Source organism: Hippocampus comes, unplaced genomic scaffold, assembly GCF_001891065.2.
Source record: "Hippocampus comes isolate QL1 unplaced genomic scaffold, H_comes_QL1_v1.1 scaffold76, whole genome shotgun sequence".
In the NCBI taxonomy this organism is placed as follows: Eukaryota; Metazoa; Chordata; class Actinopteri; order Syngnathiformes; family Syngnathidae; genus Hippocampus; species Hippocampus comes.
Window position 1 is genome coordinate 383,687 of NW_017805277.1, and position 17,614 is coordinate 401,300.

General features: G+C 42.1%; 1 protein-coding gene across 1 annotated transcript; it reads left to right on the plus strand.

Moving 5' to 3' along the window:
- Nucleotides 1-4,250: 4,250 nt before the first annotated feature.
- On the plus strand, nt 4,251-15,769 carry fam83b (family with sequence similarity 83 member B). Its single transcript, XM_019870684.1, has 5 exons — nt 4,251-4,511; nt 6,546-7,019; nt 9,637-9,801; nt 11,931-12,055; nt 12,690-15,769. Exons 1-5 carry the CDS (start codon nt 4,440-4,442, stop codon nt 14,608-14,610), a joined length of 2,757 nt encoding a protein of 918 aa, XP_019726243.1. The 5' UTR covers nt 4,251-4,439; the 3' UTR covers nt 14,611-15,769.
- The last annotated feature ends 1,845 nt before the right edge of the window (nt 15,770-17,614 follow it).

The following is a 17,614-nucleotide window of genomic DNA, read 5'->3' on the forward strand; positions in this document are numbered from 1 at the left end:
CTTTGGTGTTCAAATACGCTGCGCAAAGTTTAATTCCCTTTTGTCAATTTAATAGTAAGCTTCAAGTAGGAGTGACAAAGAAGAAGCAAGCATACTCGGCGTCTTATTTTAATTGGGAGACTCTTCTCATTTCCACAAAGTGGTAAAACTCACAAAGAAAATCCTACTGTTCAATTCTTGGCTTTTTATTTATGAGAGAAACATTCCTTTCTGACACCTATACTCCTGCAGAATGAAAGCTTATCTCTTGAGGGGACACCATTATACATGATGTTTCTTCAACACTGGCTGATTTTTGCTTATCGGCTTTAATAAATCCCACCTTATTTCCCTGAATTTCTGTCTCTATCTCACACACACACACACACACACACACACACACACACACACACACACACACACACACACACACACACACACACACACACAGACAGTATGTTTTTGTCAAAAACATACTGTCAAAAACTTTTTGAATACCTTACAAATATCGAACGGTACATTCATTTGAATGGATGTACTACTCTGTGTGAATGCAACCAGTTTCACGTCCATAAACCTTCTTTATGTAAAAGTGAACAAACTGTGCAGCTCATAAAAGCCTTTTGTGGCTTGGATAATGAGACACACGAAGGTTGTCTCAGCTTGATGGCCAACCACCATGGCAGTCAGGCATCAGAACTTTCTCTTCTTTGTCACGTTGACTGTAACTCCCCTATTAAGTACACCAGTCAATGATGAATTTACAGAAAAATGGTGTGAACACTGCAAACTACACAGAAGAACACAGCGCAGAACTGTTGGCCACAGGTCAATGAATTATTCCACACTGACAGTCCTTTGTCATGAAAGTGATGTCCGTGAATTTGAGATGTTATGAGCAGACAAACAAAGCTATTTAGGATGCTGCATTGTACTCTGCTGCGGAAAAGCGTTTGTTTTTTTCATCATTTATTGCTCGTGTGCATGCATTAAACAGTTGTCCCTTGACAACCCAGCACGTTACGACGCCAGAACGATAGAGCCAAACTGAATGTTTACAAACCAAAGCGCAAGATGTCACCGGTCATGTGCTACAATCCGGTTAAACGAGTCACCTTCCTGTTCCTAAATAAGCGTATGAAGGAAATCTGATCCAGTATTTACGTTTCAACATGTCATTTGAATCTGCAAATGCCTGCAGTTTGAAATTGTAGATGACCACTTAACAAGCGCCTCATCAACTGTACAAAATGACTATCGAATACCTGTGAGAATTTTCTCGGACCCGGCAGAGAGCGTTCATGAAATCTATGCTTATAAACTTGTCCGCACATTGTATGGAATGATCCGATTCAGCTGCTCATTTGTGTTTTCATTCAAGACCAAAAGCGTACAAAGCAAACAAAACATAACTCGCCCATTTCCCGAGCCAGAAGAATCAAGAAAGGCCTGCAGACGTGATGATGCAGAGATTAGGTGCCTAAAACGATGACTCAGCCCTGCAGGAAAGGAAACTCCCTCTGACTAAATGCACGTTACTTCAACTCCTCACACCCAAATACAATGGAGAACTAGCTTGTTGTTCATGATTTGTTTTGACTCAAACGAATGTTTTAATTAAAGTTGCACTGTCTTGTGAGATAGCACGCATGGTAGAATATCACATCTAGACTCATTTCCGTTTCCAATGATATAAGAAAACCCAGTAATGATCGCAATTATACATTTTGCACACTGATTTAGCTAATAAAGTACTTCATTAAACCGCCACAATGGGAATCTCATTTCCTGCCCCTTTTCTCATCAGTTCGGTCAAAATTCTAATAGGACGACAAAGTACAGATAAAAACAATGCTACAAACCATTCTCTAATTAAATGAAACATGTTAGGATATATTAAATTGCTTTTTGAGATTTCTGGCAGTCAGCACACAAAGCAACGCAAAATGTCTCGATTTTTTTTTTTTTTTTTTTAATCATCTATTGGTCACTTTTATTTTTTTCTGACTATGTTTACACTTTGGAGCTGGGCCCTAATGAGATATTGTTCAGCATTGTTTTTTATATGTATAGTATTTATGTTTTATTATTGGTGGCTCATCAAGCAAACACAATTTGAGTTTATCTTGCTGTTTTCTAATTGAATGATGATTTGAATGACCATTTCTAATCAGCTTCATTCTTAGCACTAAGCGCTTGCAATCGTGCTAAGGGTCACAACAGCTGTCTTAAAACCAACATTTTACCTGCCTGAAAAACAAGTAAAAGCAAAGGATAAATGTTGGGAGGTTTTTTTCTTCCCCTGCTGCATGTTTGTCCGCCATCCCGTTTAGCTCCTGCATTACTGATCGGTGTCACTGTTCAGTGATTGAGAGGCTTCTTCGGCACTGCTTCTGTAATCAGTGGATGGTCTCCCAAGTGAGTCAGTATAGCAACGCCGCTGACTTGTTGCAATGCCTCCCTGTGTGAATCGTTAATCGATGGCCTACTATCAGAAAACTACTTCATCAGAACATGAAATGTGGTTATTTTAAAACATCTTTTCAACTATGTTTCATTTATTTTAACAATTACAGTTGTAGAAAATCTTGAGGATTTTTTTTTAATTGTTAATTAATTTTTGGCAAATTGTAATATTCTTGTAAGTATTAGTCTTGTTTCTGAGTGAACCACAGCATGGCTGCCTTTCCAGCAGCTCCTATATTTTGTTGTTCTACTTCTTCCTTTCATAACTTTGTTGCTGTGAATTGTGAATTTCTCCATTGCGAGACTAATAAAGGTTTTCTTAGTCTTAGTCTTAGCATAACTGCGCTGTTTTCGATTTACATGATTAAGGATATGACCTTGATACCATAAATGAGCAGTTTAATTAACCGACAGTGCATCTTTTTGGAATGTGAGAGGAAACTGCAGTACCCAGGGAAAACCCACGCAGGCACGGGGGAGAACATGCAAACTCCGCACAGGAAGGCCGGAATCAAACCCGTGAACTCTGCACGGTGAGGTGGACGTGGTAACCGGTCGACCACCGTGCTGCCCGCTGGTAATATAAGTCCATAAAGCCCATCTGGGCAGTGTTTTAACACCGCTGTCATCACTCTGCCGCTGCTCTCTCATGCCGTCACGACTACAAACCAAGGTAGTCAGATTGATCTTCAAAGTGATGTGTACCTCTTATATGCCATAAGATGAGAGACGCCAATGTGTCGCTTAAAAAAAAGTTTCATTATATGAAATGAAATATTGGAACAATGTTATCGCGGTGCAATCCATCCTAGTTTGTTTGAGGTTAAATTTCGTTTATTCTTTAATGCATGCCTTATTTGCTCCTTTGTAATTAGTAGCGCAAGATATGCATGCATGGAGATGACTTACTGAGATTGTGTTTGCACTGAGATCAGCAGTTGTATTTCCTCCGCGATAAGCCTATGGGGGTGCTGCCATTATTTACCCAAATGTAATTTAATGTCTCTGAAAGTTGCCATGCAAACCAGGACTGAACCGAGACATGCTTGAGGGCTGATCTTGGAGAGTCACAGAGACAGGATGAGATCCAAACGGGAAAAACAAACATTCCTACAAGAACAATGGAGCCTTATGGGGACTTTTTGACTTTTGTCATTTGGAACATGAGAGGCCATTGCAACATGCAATATGCAATATATATTCACTAAGCTATTGAGTGAATAAGCAACAGATATCCATCTGACCTCTTGGTGCGTTGAGCCCTAAGGGGAGTACTTGCTAACAGTCTTGGGTAATTGAAGCTTTCACCCCTCCACAAACGCACACACACTTACATGCGCACACACCCCTGATGCAGGAATGCAGAGGTTACACAATGGGACAATTTCTCAAGAGCCACTTTCAGTGCTGACCCCACCAAAGTAATAAGAGCAAGTACTTTGTATTTATTGCATCATATTCTTCTCAAGAAATTCAGGCGTCAAAGCTCTTGTTAATGCCTACGGAATCTGAAAATGAGTTATATTCCCAGGCACAGCTTTGACCTTAGCATGTCAAACATTTCTACATCCAAGAGAGCAAGAGAGTGATTGCAAAGAGGCACCATTCCGCTGGGCGAAGAAATTCAAAGCAATTTAAAATACAAATGGTTCATCATAGCCTCACTTTTCTCACAGCTTCTCAGTACGTTCATCAAAGCCTTTCCGTGTCCTGCCATCATTGTGATTTCTGCAGGGGGCTGAACTTTGTCCCTTAAAAGGGAGGCGAGCAGAAGAGAGGAGAGGAGAGGAGAGGAGGTAGAGGTGTGGCTAAGAGTCTCAAACAGGTTTACGGTTGCCTGTGAGCAAGTTTTCAAGCAGACAGACCATTTGCATGTCAAAACTGGTAACTTGTACTCTCAGCCAGCACACTGCTTATCATGTTCAGACACCTCCTTGTTTCGGTGGCTTCCAGCTGGGGGAGAGTAGCCTCCTCAAATATAGAAAAGAATTAGTATGCAGATGGCTGTACATAAACCTCATTGGGATATGTTTGGGAGCAGTCAACAGGATTTTCACACTTCAAATGTAAGTTACGGTCTTATCATTCACTGAGCAATGTTTGTACTCTGACAGTTATGAATAAGATCTAAAAGACGTGCGGCTACACTCTAATTTGTCTCTTTGGGCCATATAAATTGGAATAAGGTCTTGCACACCCAATACTTTTTCAGCTGGATCACATACAGTATATTAAGTGTATAAAAGAGATATCACAGACTGTGATTTTTTTACGCCGCACTCATTAGCCATTAAATTCTTCAAATAAATTCATTTGATGGGAATATTGCGCCATTATTAAAAATATTACCTGTACTGGTAATAAAGTTTTTTTTTTTTTTTTTTTATGAAGCAAGAGGTTGATCCTGAAACAGATAAATTAAATTTCAGTGTCAGACGTGGTTTTCACAAGAATTTTTGTGGCGTTCATCCTACGGTAAGTGAGCACACACCCACAATTTGTGACATCACAGCATTGTTTGTAGGGTGGGCCAGGAAGCCCAGAGAACATAAAACAACTACGGCCCAAACTCAAAATGTCATCTTGCTTTTTTTTTTTTTTGTTGTTTTGTTTTTTTTTGCCACATCGTTGTGGCCATGTATGTAGAGATATACACTGTGATTTAAAAATATATAAATTATGACCTTTCATAACATTTAAAATGTCAAATGAAAAAAGAGAAGAAAAATAAAATAAAGCAACACCACCCACCCTCAAGCTTTTTGGTTGCCTTGTCTGTAGGCTACTGTTCAAATAATTGCATACTCAACATTGTTGGTTGTGAATTGTACAATTTAATTAATTTAATTTTGGAAGGTCCACTGCTTTATATTTAACATATTCAATGTCTCACTGGTTTTCTTCGGTAACTGCAAATCCGATTAAAGAGCTTGAATGGCCCCATAACATGTTAGCATCATCTGGACCAATCCATATGTTGAATAATCATGGTCTTGCTTGTAGACGCCCCCCCCCATCCCCCCTCCATATCTGCAACCCCCCCCAAAAAAAGAGTTCTATTTTGCTGCTCCTCCCCTGATGTCATCCCACTTTCCATTGAAGTCTTAGATATACCTTAACGCGAAATTGTAAATATGAATAAATTAATTGGCTGTTATAGGTGCGGCGAGAGACGATCATGGCCTTTAAAGAAAAAGGATTAGACGTTATTATTCAGAGCTTCAACCACGAAATGCGCATTTTGAATTTTTTCAGAGCTGCACCTCATTAAAACTCGAGTTATTTTCATTTCATTTCATTTATTTCTGTCATTCTCTAGTTATTAACTCGATTCCATTGTTGATGACCAAAAATTGAAGGCGTTGTTAAATCGTGTCGTCTGCTTTCATTGATTCATTGATTGAATATGGCTTTGAATACAGGGGCCTGATAAATTAAGCCATTATTTTGGTCCTAAGGGCCCTCAACAAACATGTTCCAATTGTCTTAATGATGAGGCAGTTTCCGTGAGCCACGTTTTCAACTCACAGACAGAGCAACTTATTGCAATAGGAGCGGTTTAATGACAAATGTTCACATTTTTAGGGCTTGGTTAGCTTTTAGGAAAAATAGCATAAACATGAAATGTGGGGCTTGATTGTCATTGTTAAAGTAGTGCATGAACAGAGCAGTGGCCAGAATGATGTTAGCAACTTGAAACTAAACATATCAGTGGTTGACGTTTCCTGTTTTACTCCTTGGGAATTTTAAAACCATCAAGCTCATTATGTTGTTTTTGTAAAGTAATTACAGCGCGATTACAGGCTTGTTGTGTTTACATTTAGATCACGAACAAATAGTTGCAAAAAGAAGCTTCTGCTGTTTGCTCAGAAATATCACAGGCAATCAAAAAAAAAAATGAAAAAAAATCTGAATAACCCAATGAGTACCCCCCAAAAATAAATAAATATAGCAGGGTGTGTCTGCATAACTTGTGATTACATTTCCAACTGCTGATTCATGTGGTGTCTGTGATTAAAACTGCCATTAAAAAGTTCCCTCGTATATATATTGCTGTATTTACCCTCCCTGATCCTTTGTGCTTTTCTTTTATGCAACAGTTCCAAGGGACGATGACTGGAACAATGGACTCGGCCCAATTTTCTTCGCTGTCATCCATAAGGGGAGAGCATGTATCAGGGGATTACATGCAAGCCCACTACAAGGAGTCATATCGCTTGGCCATTGATTGCCTCCTAAGCGGGGGCACAGAGAGTTACACAGAGTTCCTCAAAGGAGAACGTATCGGCAGCTTCCTGTCTGACGAGGAGCTCGTCTTCATTACGTCAAACGCCAAAGAGCTCCCACCTCAGACCCACATAGAGGAAATCAATAACCACGCGGACAGTCACTCATCCTCTGGGACCTACTGGCCTGTCCACTCGGATGTGGACGCTCCCGCTTTGGAATTGGGCTGGCCTGATTTCATACATGAAAATCTGCAGACCAATATCGACCTTCTCTATCATCCCCCAAGACAAAACAGCCCCACCATTAAAGAAGTGATTCTGAAACACATACGGGATGCAAGACAGGTAAGACAAGATTCATTGTTGCACTGTTTGATATGAGAAGTGCGTTCTGTACACGTGTGGCACGCTCGTCTTGAGGCCTCACACCTCCAGCGTGTGGTGGCAGGGAGTGTCTGCTGACATTTTCATGGCCCACATCCAGTTTGACAACTTCTCTCATCGAGAGAGTGTGGGAACAGGTTGCTACTACTACATTAACTCTTTTACATGAGGATGACTCACAAATGGTCACCAATTTGTAACCTGTTGCATGCCAGTATGCACACAGCTGCACCCTTTTTTGACTCAAAAAGACCTTGAATAAAAAAATCAGGAGAGCTTTTGTTTCCTCTTTACCGTAGTCGTAGGCGTTTGTTAAGTTAGAGCGGCAACAATTATCACGTGGGTCGCAACAGCTGGAGTGACTGACAGCATTTTCCAAGCAAATCCCTCTGTAGTAACTAAAGGGGCTAAATAAATGGGTTACAATTATACAGCAACATATGCTGAAATTACTTATTTGTATTACTTGATTTGAATTTGCGCTTTATACTTCAATCACAGCGTACATAAAAGAAATGCATAATGTGTCGCCGTGAAAGAAAGAACTATCCATCCATCCATTTTCTAATCCGCTTATGCTCACGAGGGTTGAGAGGCGTGCTGGAGCCTGTCCCAGCTGGCTACAGGCAGTAGGCGGTGGACACCCTGAAACGGTTGCCAGCTAATCACAGGACACACATCGACAAACAACCATTTGCGCTCACAATCACACCCAGTGACAATATGGACTGCCCAATCAACATGCCATGCATGTTTTTGGAATGCGGGATGAAACCAGAGTACCCACAGGGAAACCCCATGCAGAGGATAACAGGCAAACTCCACACAGGAAGGCCGGACCCGGAATCGACACACATCCACAAACAACCATTTGCGCTCACAATCACACCCAGTGACAATATGGACTGCCCAATCAACATGCCATGCATGTTTTTGGAATGCGGGATGAAACCAGAGTACCCAGGGAAACCCCATGCAGGGGATAACATGCAAACTCCACACAGGAAGGCCGGACCCGGAATCGAACCCTGCACCTCTGCACTGTGAGGCGGACGGGCTACCCAATTGAAATAGCTTATCGGTGTGTTGGTGCATCTGTATATGCGATTGACAGTTGACCACTCCTGGGTGGATGCTGCTTCTAGCTCAAAGCTAGTCAGTCTGAGGACAAACGTCATAGAGAGTGAACATAAAGATGGTCAGTTAAAGTTCCTCTGTCTTTTCTGCATTTCTTGAGTGAAAACAAACATACCTTCTAAATTTGACATGCAGTAGAGAAACGAATTGTTGGCAACCCTGTGAGCAACCCTGCCCTATTTGAATGAAGAAAAACATTGCGCGGGGCCCGGTGGTCGAGTTATTCGCGCGTCGACCTCACAGTGCAGAGGTACCGGGTTCGATTCCAGCTCCGGCCTCCCTGTGTGGAGGTTGCATGTTCTCCCCGTGTCTGCGTGGGTTTTCTCCGGGTACTCCACTTTCCTTCCATATTCCAAAAACATGCATGGCATGCTGATTGAACACCCTAAATTGTCCCTAGATGTGAGTGTGTGTGCGTAATGTAGTTCGTCTTTGTGTGCCCTGCGATTGGCTGACAACCAGTTCAGGGTGTCCTCTGCCTTCTGCCCGGAGACAGCTGGGATAGGCTCCAGCACCCCCCACGACCCTTGTGAGGATAAAGAGGACCAGAAAATGGGATGTATGCTGAATGTGCTGAAAGCAGGTCGTGCTCAACTGTCAAATGTCACTAAAATACTACTAATAGTAATAACAATGGATGCAACTTTGTTCAGCATCTTTCCTCCGCCATAACCACATGTTTGAGCTGCAAAAATATACACTTTAAAAGCTTTCAAGTTCCGAGTGGCCGAAATATATCCCACCAGCTTTTTCACGCAACAACAAGGCGCTCGAAAGCAGCCATGACAGCGCCAAGACCCTGTCCACATGCCAGCTGTCAAGACAGACATCCTCCCCACCCACCCTTTTTCGCCATCTTTCTGTGTGTGAAACCTAAGGCGAAGGAGACTCTCCACAATCGAGTAGGCCAACTACCTGATTGTCGGGCTTTGCACGTTTCCGGCAATTATTTTTAAACATGTGCAATGTATTTAGAAACAAATGCCTGATTTCACTTTACGGGGTCTTTAAGATACACAGCATTACAATATATTTCAAGACGAACTGAATTCATTGCACACAACATTGTGGAGTGAGCGCAGAGGGCAATGTGATTTTAATGGAATTTCTATGAGGATTTGATGATTTTTAATATGGTGCAGGGAACCGGTTAACTGAGACATGCTTACGTGCCTTGGCAGGTGATGCTTCTTTGCCAAAATAGTTAGCGATGGGATATAAATAGACTCGGAGGTTGTCTTTATTGTCTGTACGTGTGCAACGCTGTGTATACGAACACAGTTATTATAGCTAAAGGAAATCAAGATCTATACGAAGGTCTATGAGAAGGCTACGAGAACAGTAGGCACCTCACTGATCTCCAAGATCAATGGCACGTGGGCATCGTGGCATCCTGACCTGCCTAACATGCCAAATGTATTTGTTCATTTTATTATTGCAGGTCATTGCCATCGTGATGGATATGTTCACTGACGTGGATATATTGAAAGAAACTGTTGACGCCTCCATTCGAGGAGTTCCGGTCTACGTGCTTTTGGATGATTTCCACTTGAAACAATTCCTCACGGCGGCTGAGAATCAAGATATAAAACTTCAACAACTCAGAGTAAGTCACTCCTTCAACATGGCTGTATGATTGCTTACACTGTCCTCTCATGTCCTTTTCTCCCATTAGCTTGGACAAGATTATCTTCCTGCTTTTGGTTCAGTCTTTGCCAGTGCTTTTAGTGTGTGACCTTGTTATTTGCTCGACTTACGTTCTTGGACAGTGCCCTTGTCGTTATCTTCAAGTGCCCCCAGGGATGTCCCTTTAAAACATACTCAGGCACATCCACAGACCTTGTTGGTGTGCTGTTATAAAAATGAATAAATAAAACGGAAACGAAAAGGCTCAACACATTTTATCAAGACAACACTGGAAAGAATAACAATTATTAGACGACAATTAAGTCCTCATATTAAGAGAATCAAGTTGGAATGTTACGGTACGAGAATAAAGCCAGACAAAAAAAAAAAAGTCAGACATTCAAAGTCCTTCATTTTACGAGAATAAAATTGTCACGGTACAAAAAGAAATCATAATCTCCTTGATGTATTTTCTGCAATAAATCATTCCTCTATGAAATGGTGCAATCTTCAGAGAATACCATCACAGTGTTACAATAGTTGCATCATTTTTATTTTTTAAGAAATAAATCTGCATGTGCGTATGATGTGTTCGCCGTAGCCTATGTCGCTTGCTTCGGCCGCAGTAGTTAAACATCGTCGCAAGGAGGATGGTTGACCCCCCCCCCCCCCAAAAAAAATGCAGTCAATCAAGTGGCCGGGTGCGAAAACTGGCTAATGTTAAATACTTTGGCAATCTTGGTTGAACTGCAGCTGCAAACGAGTCCATAAACGTCTCAGCTATACATACTTGGCAACTCATTCTGCTCCTGCCGCCTGCTCCTTTTTGTCTCCTTTTGAAAGCTGGCTGGCTGTGTGACTCGGTGACCTCAACCCCAGAGATAGGACAGTCCACTTCAGAGTCCTCTGACTCTGCTTCCTCTAAGGAAGGTGTGTTGGTGGAGTTGAGGTCTTCGAAGTACTCTGCCCACTCACAATGTCCCGAGTCGAGGTCAGCGGCGCACCACCCCCATTTGACACAGTGTTAATGGTGCACTGCTTCCCCCCTCCTGAGACTTTGAATGGTGGACCAAAATTTCCTCGAAGCCGTCCGGAAGTCGGCTTCCACCAAACTCTTCCCACACCTGAGTTTTTGCCTCGGCGACCGCTGAAGCTGCGTACCGCTTAGCCTTCGTAAGCTTGACGGCATCCTTTACTATTAGTGTCCACCAGCGGGTTCAGGGGTTGCTGCCATGACAGGCACCGACCAATTTACAGCCAACTCAGATCACTTGCCTCAACAATAGAGGTGCGGGACATGGATCGATCCACTCTAACTCGATGTCCACCGCCTCTCCTGGGACGTGGGAAAAGCTCTGACTTCTGACAGGGGATTCTGCCAGATGCTCCCAACAAACCCTCACAATATGTTTGGGTCTGCCAGGTCAGACGGGCATCTATCGGAGCCAACTCACCATCAAGTGGTGATCATTTGACGCCCTTCACCCGAGTGTCCAAAACATGATGATACGACCACAAAGTCAATCATTGAACTGCGGTCAAGGGTGTCCTGGTGCCAAGTCTACATATGGACACCATGTTTGAACATGGTGTTCATTATGGACAATCCGTGACGAGCACAGAAGTCCGATAACTAAACACCACTCAAGTTCTGGTCAGGAGGCCGTTCCTCCCAATTTCAGTTCTCACTGTCATTGCCCACATGAGCATTGAAGTCTCCCAGTAGAACGAGGGAGTTCCCCAGAGGGAGTGCTCTCCAGCACACCCTCTAGTCTAAGGACTCCAAAAAGGGTGGGTACTCAAAACTGATGTTGGGTGAAAAGGTACAAACAACAGACAGTGTTTTTCATAGGAATACAATTTACACCAATTGTATGGCGTTAAATTTTTGAAGTTCCACTGTATAAGCGATAAAATGTCTTCTGAATGACCTTGTTGGTGCCATTGTGTGTTCGCACAAGAGTTATTCTATGCTACAAAACACGCACACAGCAAAATGCTTGTAAAGCAAGCATGGCAAAAATTCAACAAAGTGTGCACATATTGACTCAAAGTTACCTCTGCAAGTGTTGACGATTCGAGCTGACTTATTGTTTTCTTTGTCCCCAGAACATGAGAGTGCGCACTGTGAAAGGTGAAGATTATCAGTGTCGTACAGGGACTAAATTCCATGGAGCGATGGAGCAGAAATTTATTTTGGTTGACTGTCATACAGTGATTTATGGCTCGTACAGGTAAATGCAACTGTTGCACGTCACACTCTGATTTCTAATTTCATTTAATTCACTTTTTTTCAAGAGGGTCATATTGAAATACAGTCGAATTTAAATGATCCACTAGGCTCAAAAACGTTCCTCAATTGATTTGCTTGGATTTTAAACAAAGCCACGCGACAAACAAAAGTTGAATTGCCCTCCTTTGCCCTTAATGCTACTAAATCAAGGTGTGATTAATTTTTGTACTGGAATTACAATATTAACACAATGACAACATGATGTAATGTACCGGTAATCACTTCAGCCTTTCAATGTTATTAATTGAGTAGAGACACAATGAGGAATATTGTTCTGGAATGATCACAGTATTATATTTTGGTTGTTTAAAAAAATATATATTTTAACTTGTGTATCTTACTGAATGTTTTCCCTTTTCATTATGACATGACCTATTATGTCACTCGATTATACAGGAGCACTAGTTACTGAGTCAAATTTTGAATATTAATTTAATATAGTATTTTGAAGTTTCAAGATAATGATAATAACAATAATGATAACCATTATCCACAATTTTGAACCTGAAAACGAGACATTTGTCGCAAGATGTTTCCTCCACATTAATGACCATGCTTGTTTTGTTTGTCCACAGATTCACGTGGTCATGTGCAAAGATCAACTTGAGCATGGTGCAGGTCATCACGGGCCACCTGGTGAGGACTTACGATGAGGAGTTTCGAACACTGTACGCGAGGTCAACAGTGCCAGCTGAATTATGCCAACCGGATCATTCTCTCCCATCTAATGGCCCCCACATAATGCTCGGCTGGTCCAAATATTCTCCTCATTCGACACAAACAATTGATCGGCGCGACCAACTAAGGCACACGTTGGACTCTGTCTACCGGAAGACCTGTGAGAGGAATCTGTACATCAGAGACTGCAATGATAATCATTATGTGCCTTTGACTGAGCATGACGCTGGTTTGCAGAACCACATGTCCAGATTTCAGTCTGCAGACTCAATAAACTACTTAAAAAGGCACAGCTATGCGGGGGAAAGGCATGATGGACATGTCAAACAGAATGTCAGAGCCAGAGCAAGCAACTGGAATATTTCCCGGGAAACAGCAATGGGGAAAAACTATCCACTGGATCATAACTATTTAGTGCCACAGATGTACAGGAGTCAAAAGCTCCGTCAGTCATACAATGGCAACGACAAACAAATTCTGTCCTTGCAGCAAAACATGCCAACGCTGGAAAAGACTTCCAAATCGTTCATGCGTACTTGGAGGATCGAGTCATACCTCCAAAACCCTGACATGCCGTTTAGCGAGCCGCCTGACTATTTGGACCAGTTTGAGTCTTCCAACAGCTTCATGCAGGGAAGAATGAGGTCTTCTCTTGTTTTTAGGTCCGCCCTACCAGAGCAATTGGACCAACATTCACACATGAACGCCACACCTTCTGTCGGTAGCCGCTCAGCAGCGCTTCATAACTCTTTGCGCTATTCCTCAATGCAGTGGAATCCACCGATCGAAACTAGCAGACTAAACAATGAAGAATACATGTTTAAGAGAAAGAGCCTGCAGACTTTGGATGACTACAGCAGTGGGAAAAACTCCTACCCATCTGCCTACGCCAGCTTAGGCAGAGTCCAGCATGGGCAGATCATGACAAATCCAGACAAGTTAACCGACCCCTGGCACAAAAGGCACAGCGTGGCAGATCCAAGATCCAACACCTCATACACACAGGACTCCTCAGGTGACATGTATGGATCTTTTGCTCGGATGCAAATAGATAGAGGCATCAACGTGAAGCAGAGTGGCTACAGGTCAAATCTCAATGACGATCAGCGATCTGTTTCTCATTATGATGTCAAGAGCATGACAGACACTAGTTCCTGCACTTCCATTTGGCAGGAACCTCCTTCCAGAACTCTATCTGCTGCAAGCCTGGGCGTCGACGGCAGGGATTTGGCAACCAAATCCAACAGAATGGGCTCTCAGCATTTTCTAAAGAAGAGTACCAAGAAGATCAAGTCCTTTTTGAACATACCAGATAAGAAAGAGGATCGAGTCGAAAGTGTAGAAACGCCAAGTGTGACGTCAGATGACAGCACAGACACCATTAAAGCCGAGGATGAGACTGTGGTTAATCATCATGATAGCAAATCATCCCTAGAGCCTCAGGAAAATCATGTGGCTGATGTAAAGTATTCCAAACCAAGATTCAAAACAGAGGATCACCAGCACACACCTCAGCTCTCTTCCTCTGAAACAAGATCGCAAAGTAAGCTCGGTGTCGGCGACAAAAAAACAATCCCAGACGTTGACGTGCTGGGCTGGAGTAAAGACAGAAAAGCTGACAATCGCCTTTACAGCAGATTTGAGCCTTTTTGTTCAATTCAAAAGAAACAATCTTCGTACTCCCCATTCAACTCGCTGGAAAAAATCAAAAACCCAACTACTGACCTCAACGTCCACCGTCTAGGAAGAGGCCACCATGAAAATAAGCTTGGGAAATTCTTTCACAGAGTGGGAAACCTCATTCACAAGACTAAGTAGTGTAGTTCAACACGGGTCACTTATAATTTGGAGCACATTTGAATTGCCGACGTTAGTTGTTAGCAGGCAGATTTGCCTCACTGTTCTGAGGTTGAGGAACCAAATCCGTGTTCCGGCCTTCCTTTGCGGGGTTGACATGTTGTCCTCGTGCTTGGCTGGGTTTTCTTTGCATCCTTCCTGCTTACTCCCATATTCCAAAAGCATGTACTGTACTGTATGTTCATTGAAGACTCCAAATTGTCTATAGGTGTGAATAATGACTGTTTTTAAGTTTCCTGCGATTGGCTGGCGAATAAGACAGTTGGAAGTCACCTGGAATAGACTCCAGTTCACCTGCGACCGTAATGAGGATTAAGTTTTATGTAAAAAAAAAAAAAAGGATGGATGAGTGGCATCTTGCCATTGAGCAAGATATGTTGCTTTGTCTGTTTGTAATATTCACCAAGTGCTGTTGATTCTGAACTTCTATTGGTTCAAGAGTACTTCTGACATAGTGATGTACAGTACTCAACATTAATTATTACACCCAGACAGATGTGTTGAAAAAAAAATACTGAAGGTCAACATAATGCCAAGGCTTCATATTAAAGTAATTGTAGCACAACGTGTCGAACACACTCACACGTTGATACACACATTTACACATTGGTACAGTCGGTCTTTACCACTTTGTTTACATTGGACATGTTTCCAGCCAACTGTTTACTATTTTAAGACATTTTTTATTGTGCACTTATGCGCTGTACTGTACATTTATCTGCTCAAATATATTCACTATAAAATATGGCAGATACCTGTACATAGCCTAAAACTTGAATTGTACAAAAAAAAAACCCTTCTGCAAGTCAGACCGAGGTGATAAATCGACCAATGCTGCACAGCCATTAAGTGGGGGTTGCGTCAAAAGCTCGTAACTATTGCAATAAGTTCAGGCTTACAAACATAGCAAAGCACTCAAGATGCAGCAAGCAAAAACGAAAGGACGGTCACACTGCGTGCAACATTGTCTCAGTTTTAGGAATTGTAACCGTAGTTTGTAAAATACTTGTTATTACGGTTGTTAACTGCTGCATTAAAATGCAAGAGAAATGTTTTATACAACGTGCGATTGGATACTGACAAATTGCGTAAATTAAAGACCTTGGGAGATTTGATGTCACAGGTGTTGTGTTTTATCTTTGTTGGAATGTATGAATAGAGCTTATGTACATGATATGTGGAATATAAATACACATGTACGTACATCCAGTCCAGGGTGTGTTCTGCCCTTTGCCCAACGTCAGCAGGGAGAAGATCCAGGTCTCCATGACCCTGAACAAGATTAGCAGCATAGAAAATGAATAGATAACTGTACCGAACATGAATACATACCTTCATTCATTGCACAAGGAAACGGGTAGGAAACTGTCCACTTGAAATGACAAAATGTCGCTAATTACGCAAAAAGGCTTTCCTTTTGATTGTGTTTTTCCACCATTAAGGTACTCAAAGCGCTTTAACATTGTCACATCGTTCATCTTCAAAGTATTAATGACGCAGGAACAAAATGGGAGTTGAGTGGCTTGTTCGAGGACACTTCTTACATAGTCAGAGCGGCTCACGGAGGTGGGTTGAGAGAACACCAATCTAACACCTATTCACAGTGTATACTACGGGCTCTTTGTAACTACCTGGACTTCTGCAGAAATTGGTCCTAAAATGTAATCTGAGCTTCATCTAGGTTGCAACAATAGACAATTTTATGAAATTAAAACCACACAAATGACAACTTTTGGATCGTCTCTATTTACAAAAACATTACCGGTACTAGGGCAGCCCGCTGGTCCAGTGGTTAGCGCGTCGTGGAGAGGTACCGGGTTCAATTGCAGCTCTGTGTGGAGTTTGCATGTTCTCCCCGGGGCTGTGTGGGTTTTCTCCGGGTAATCGGTTTCCTCTCACATTCCAAAAACATGCATGACAGGCTTATTGAACACTCCAAATTGTCCCTAGGTGTGAGTGTGAGCACGGATGGTTGTTCGTCTCTGTGTGCCTTGCAATTGGCTGGCAACCGGTTCGGGGTGCCCCCCCCCCTACTGCCCTAAGACAGCTGGGATAGGCTCCAGCACCCCCCCACGACCCTTGTGAGGATAACCGGATCGGAAAATGAATGAATGACCGTTTCTAGGAAGTTTGGTGGTAATCAATCTATTGAGGGCATACCACGGAACGTCAATTGGATTGAGGTCAGGACTTTGACTGGGCCACTCCAGAAGTCTTATTTTTTTCTGTTCAAGCTGTCACTTGACTTCTGTCCTTCTCGTGATTGTCCTGTTGCATCACCTATTTTTGGAGTTTCAGTCAGCAAGCAGGCGGTAGAAGTTCTTCTGCAAAATGTCTTGGTAAACGTTGACGCCTATGTTAAACGGATATATGATTTTAGCTGCATTGTCTGCTGTAATTTCAATCGGTGATGTTTCCTTCAAAAAGAAGATCTACATTACTTTGTAGGGAGACCGAACGCCAGCTGTAATTTATATTTCAACTGAATTTGTGAACAGACTGGATCGGAATTCTTAATTGGTAAACAGACTGAATTGGAAATTCAGACAAAGCATCACACTGTCACTGATGGAATTTGTTAATGAAGTGCCAGATACACAGATGTGCACTTTTGAAATTGATAGCATGCTGTAGCGCTGACTTTAGCTTGCAGTTTGGCCGTTACATTTTTCTTAATTAAACAAAGACAAGCCAACCAAATTTGTCAAACCTGTGAGAGAATCTGATAATAGTTTGGTAATCTTGTAAACAGTCTTGTATATCTCTAAAATGTTAATTTTTTTCCCACAAGCTTAAAACTCTTTACACGTGCCACTTCAAAAAAGACAATGCTCCAAGCACCATCATATTGGCTAACATGATTTCAAACATGATGAAATGGTCAAGACTAGCATCACATGCTCCTCTCAAATAATTTAATGTTATCCAAATCTATTTTGACAATAACATTGTTGATTATACAGGC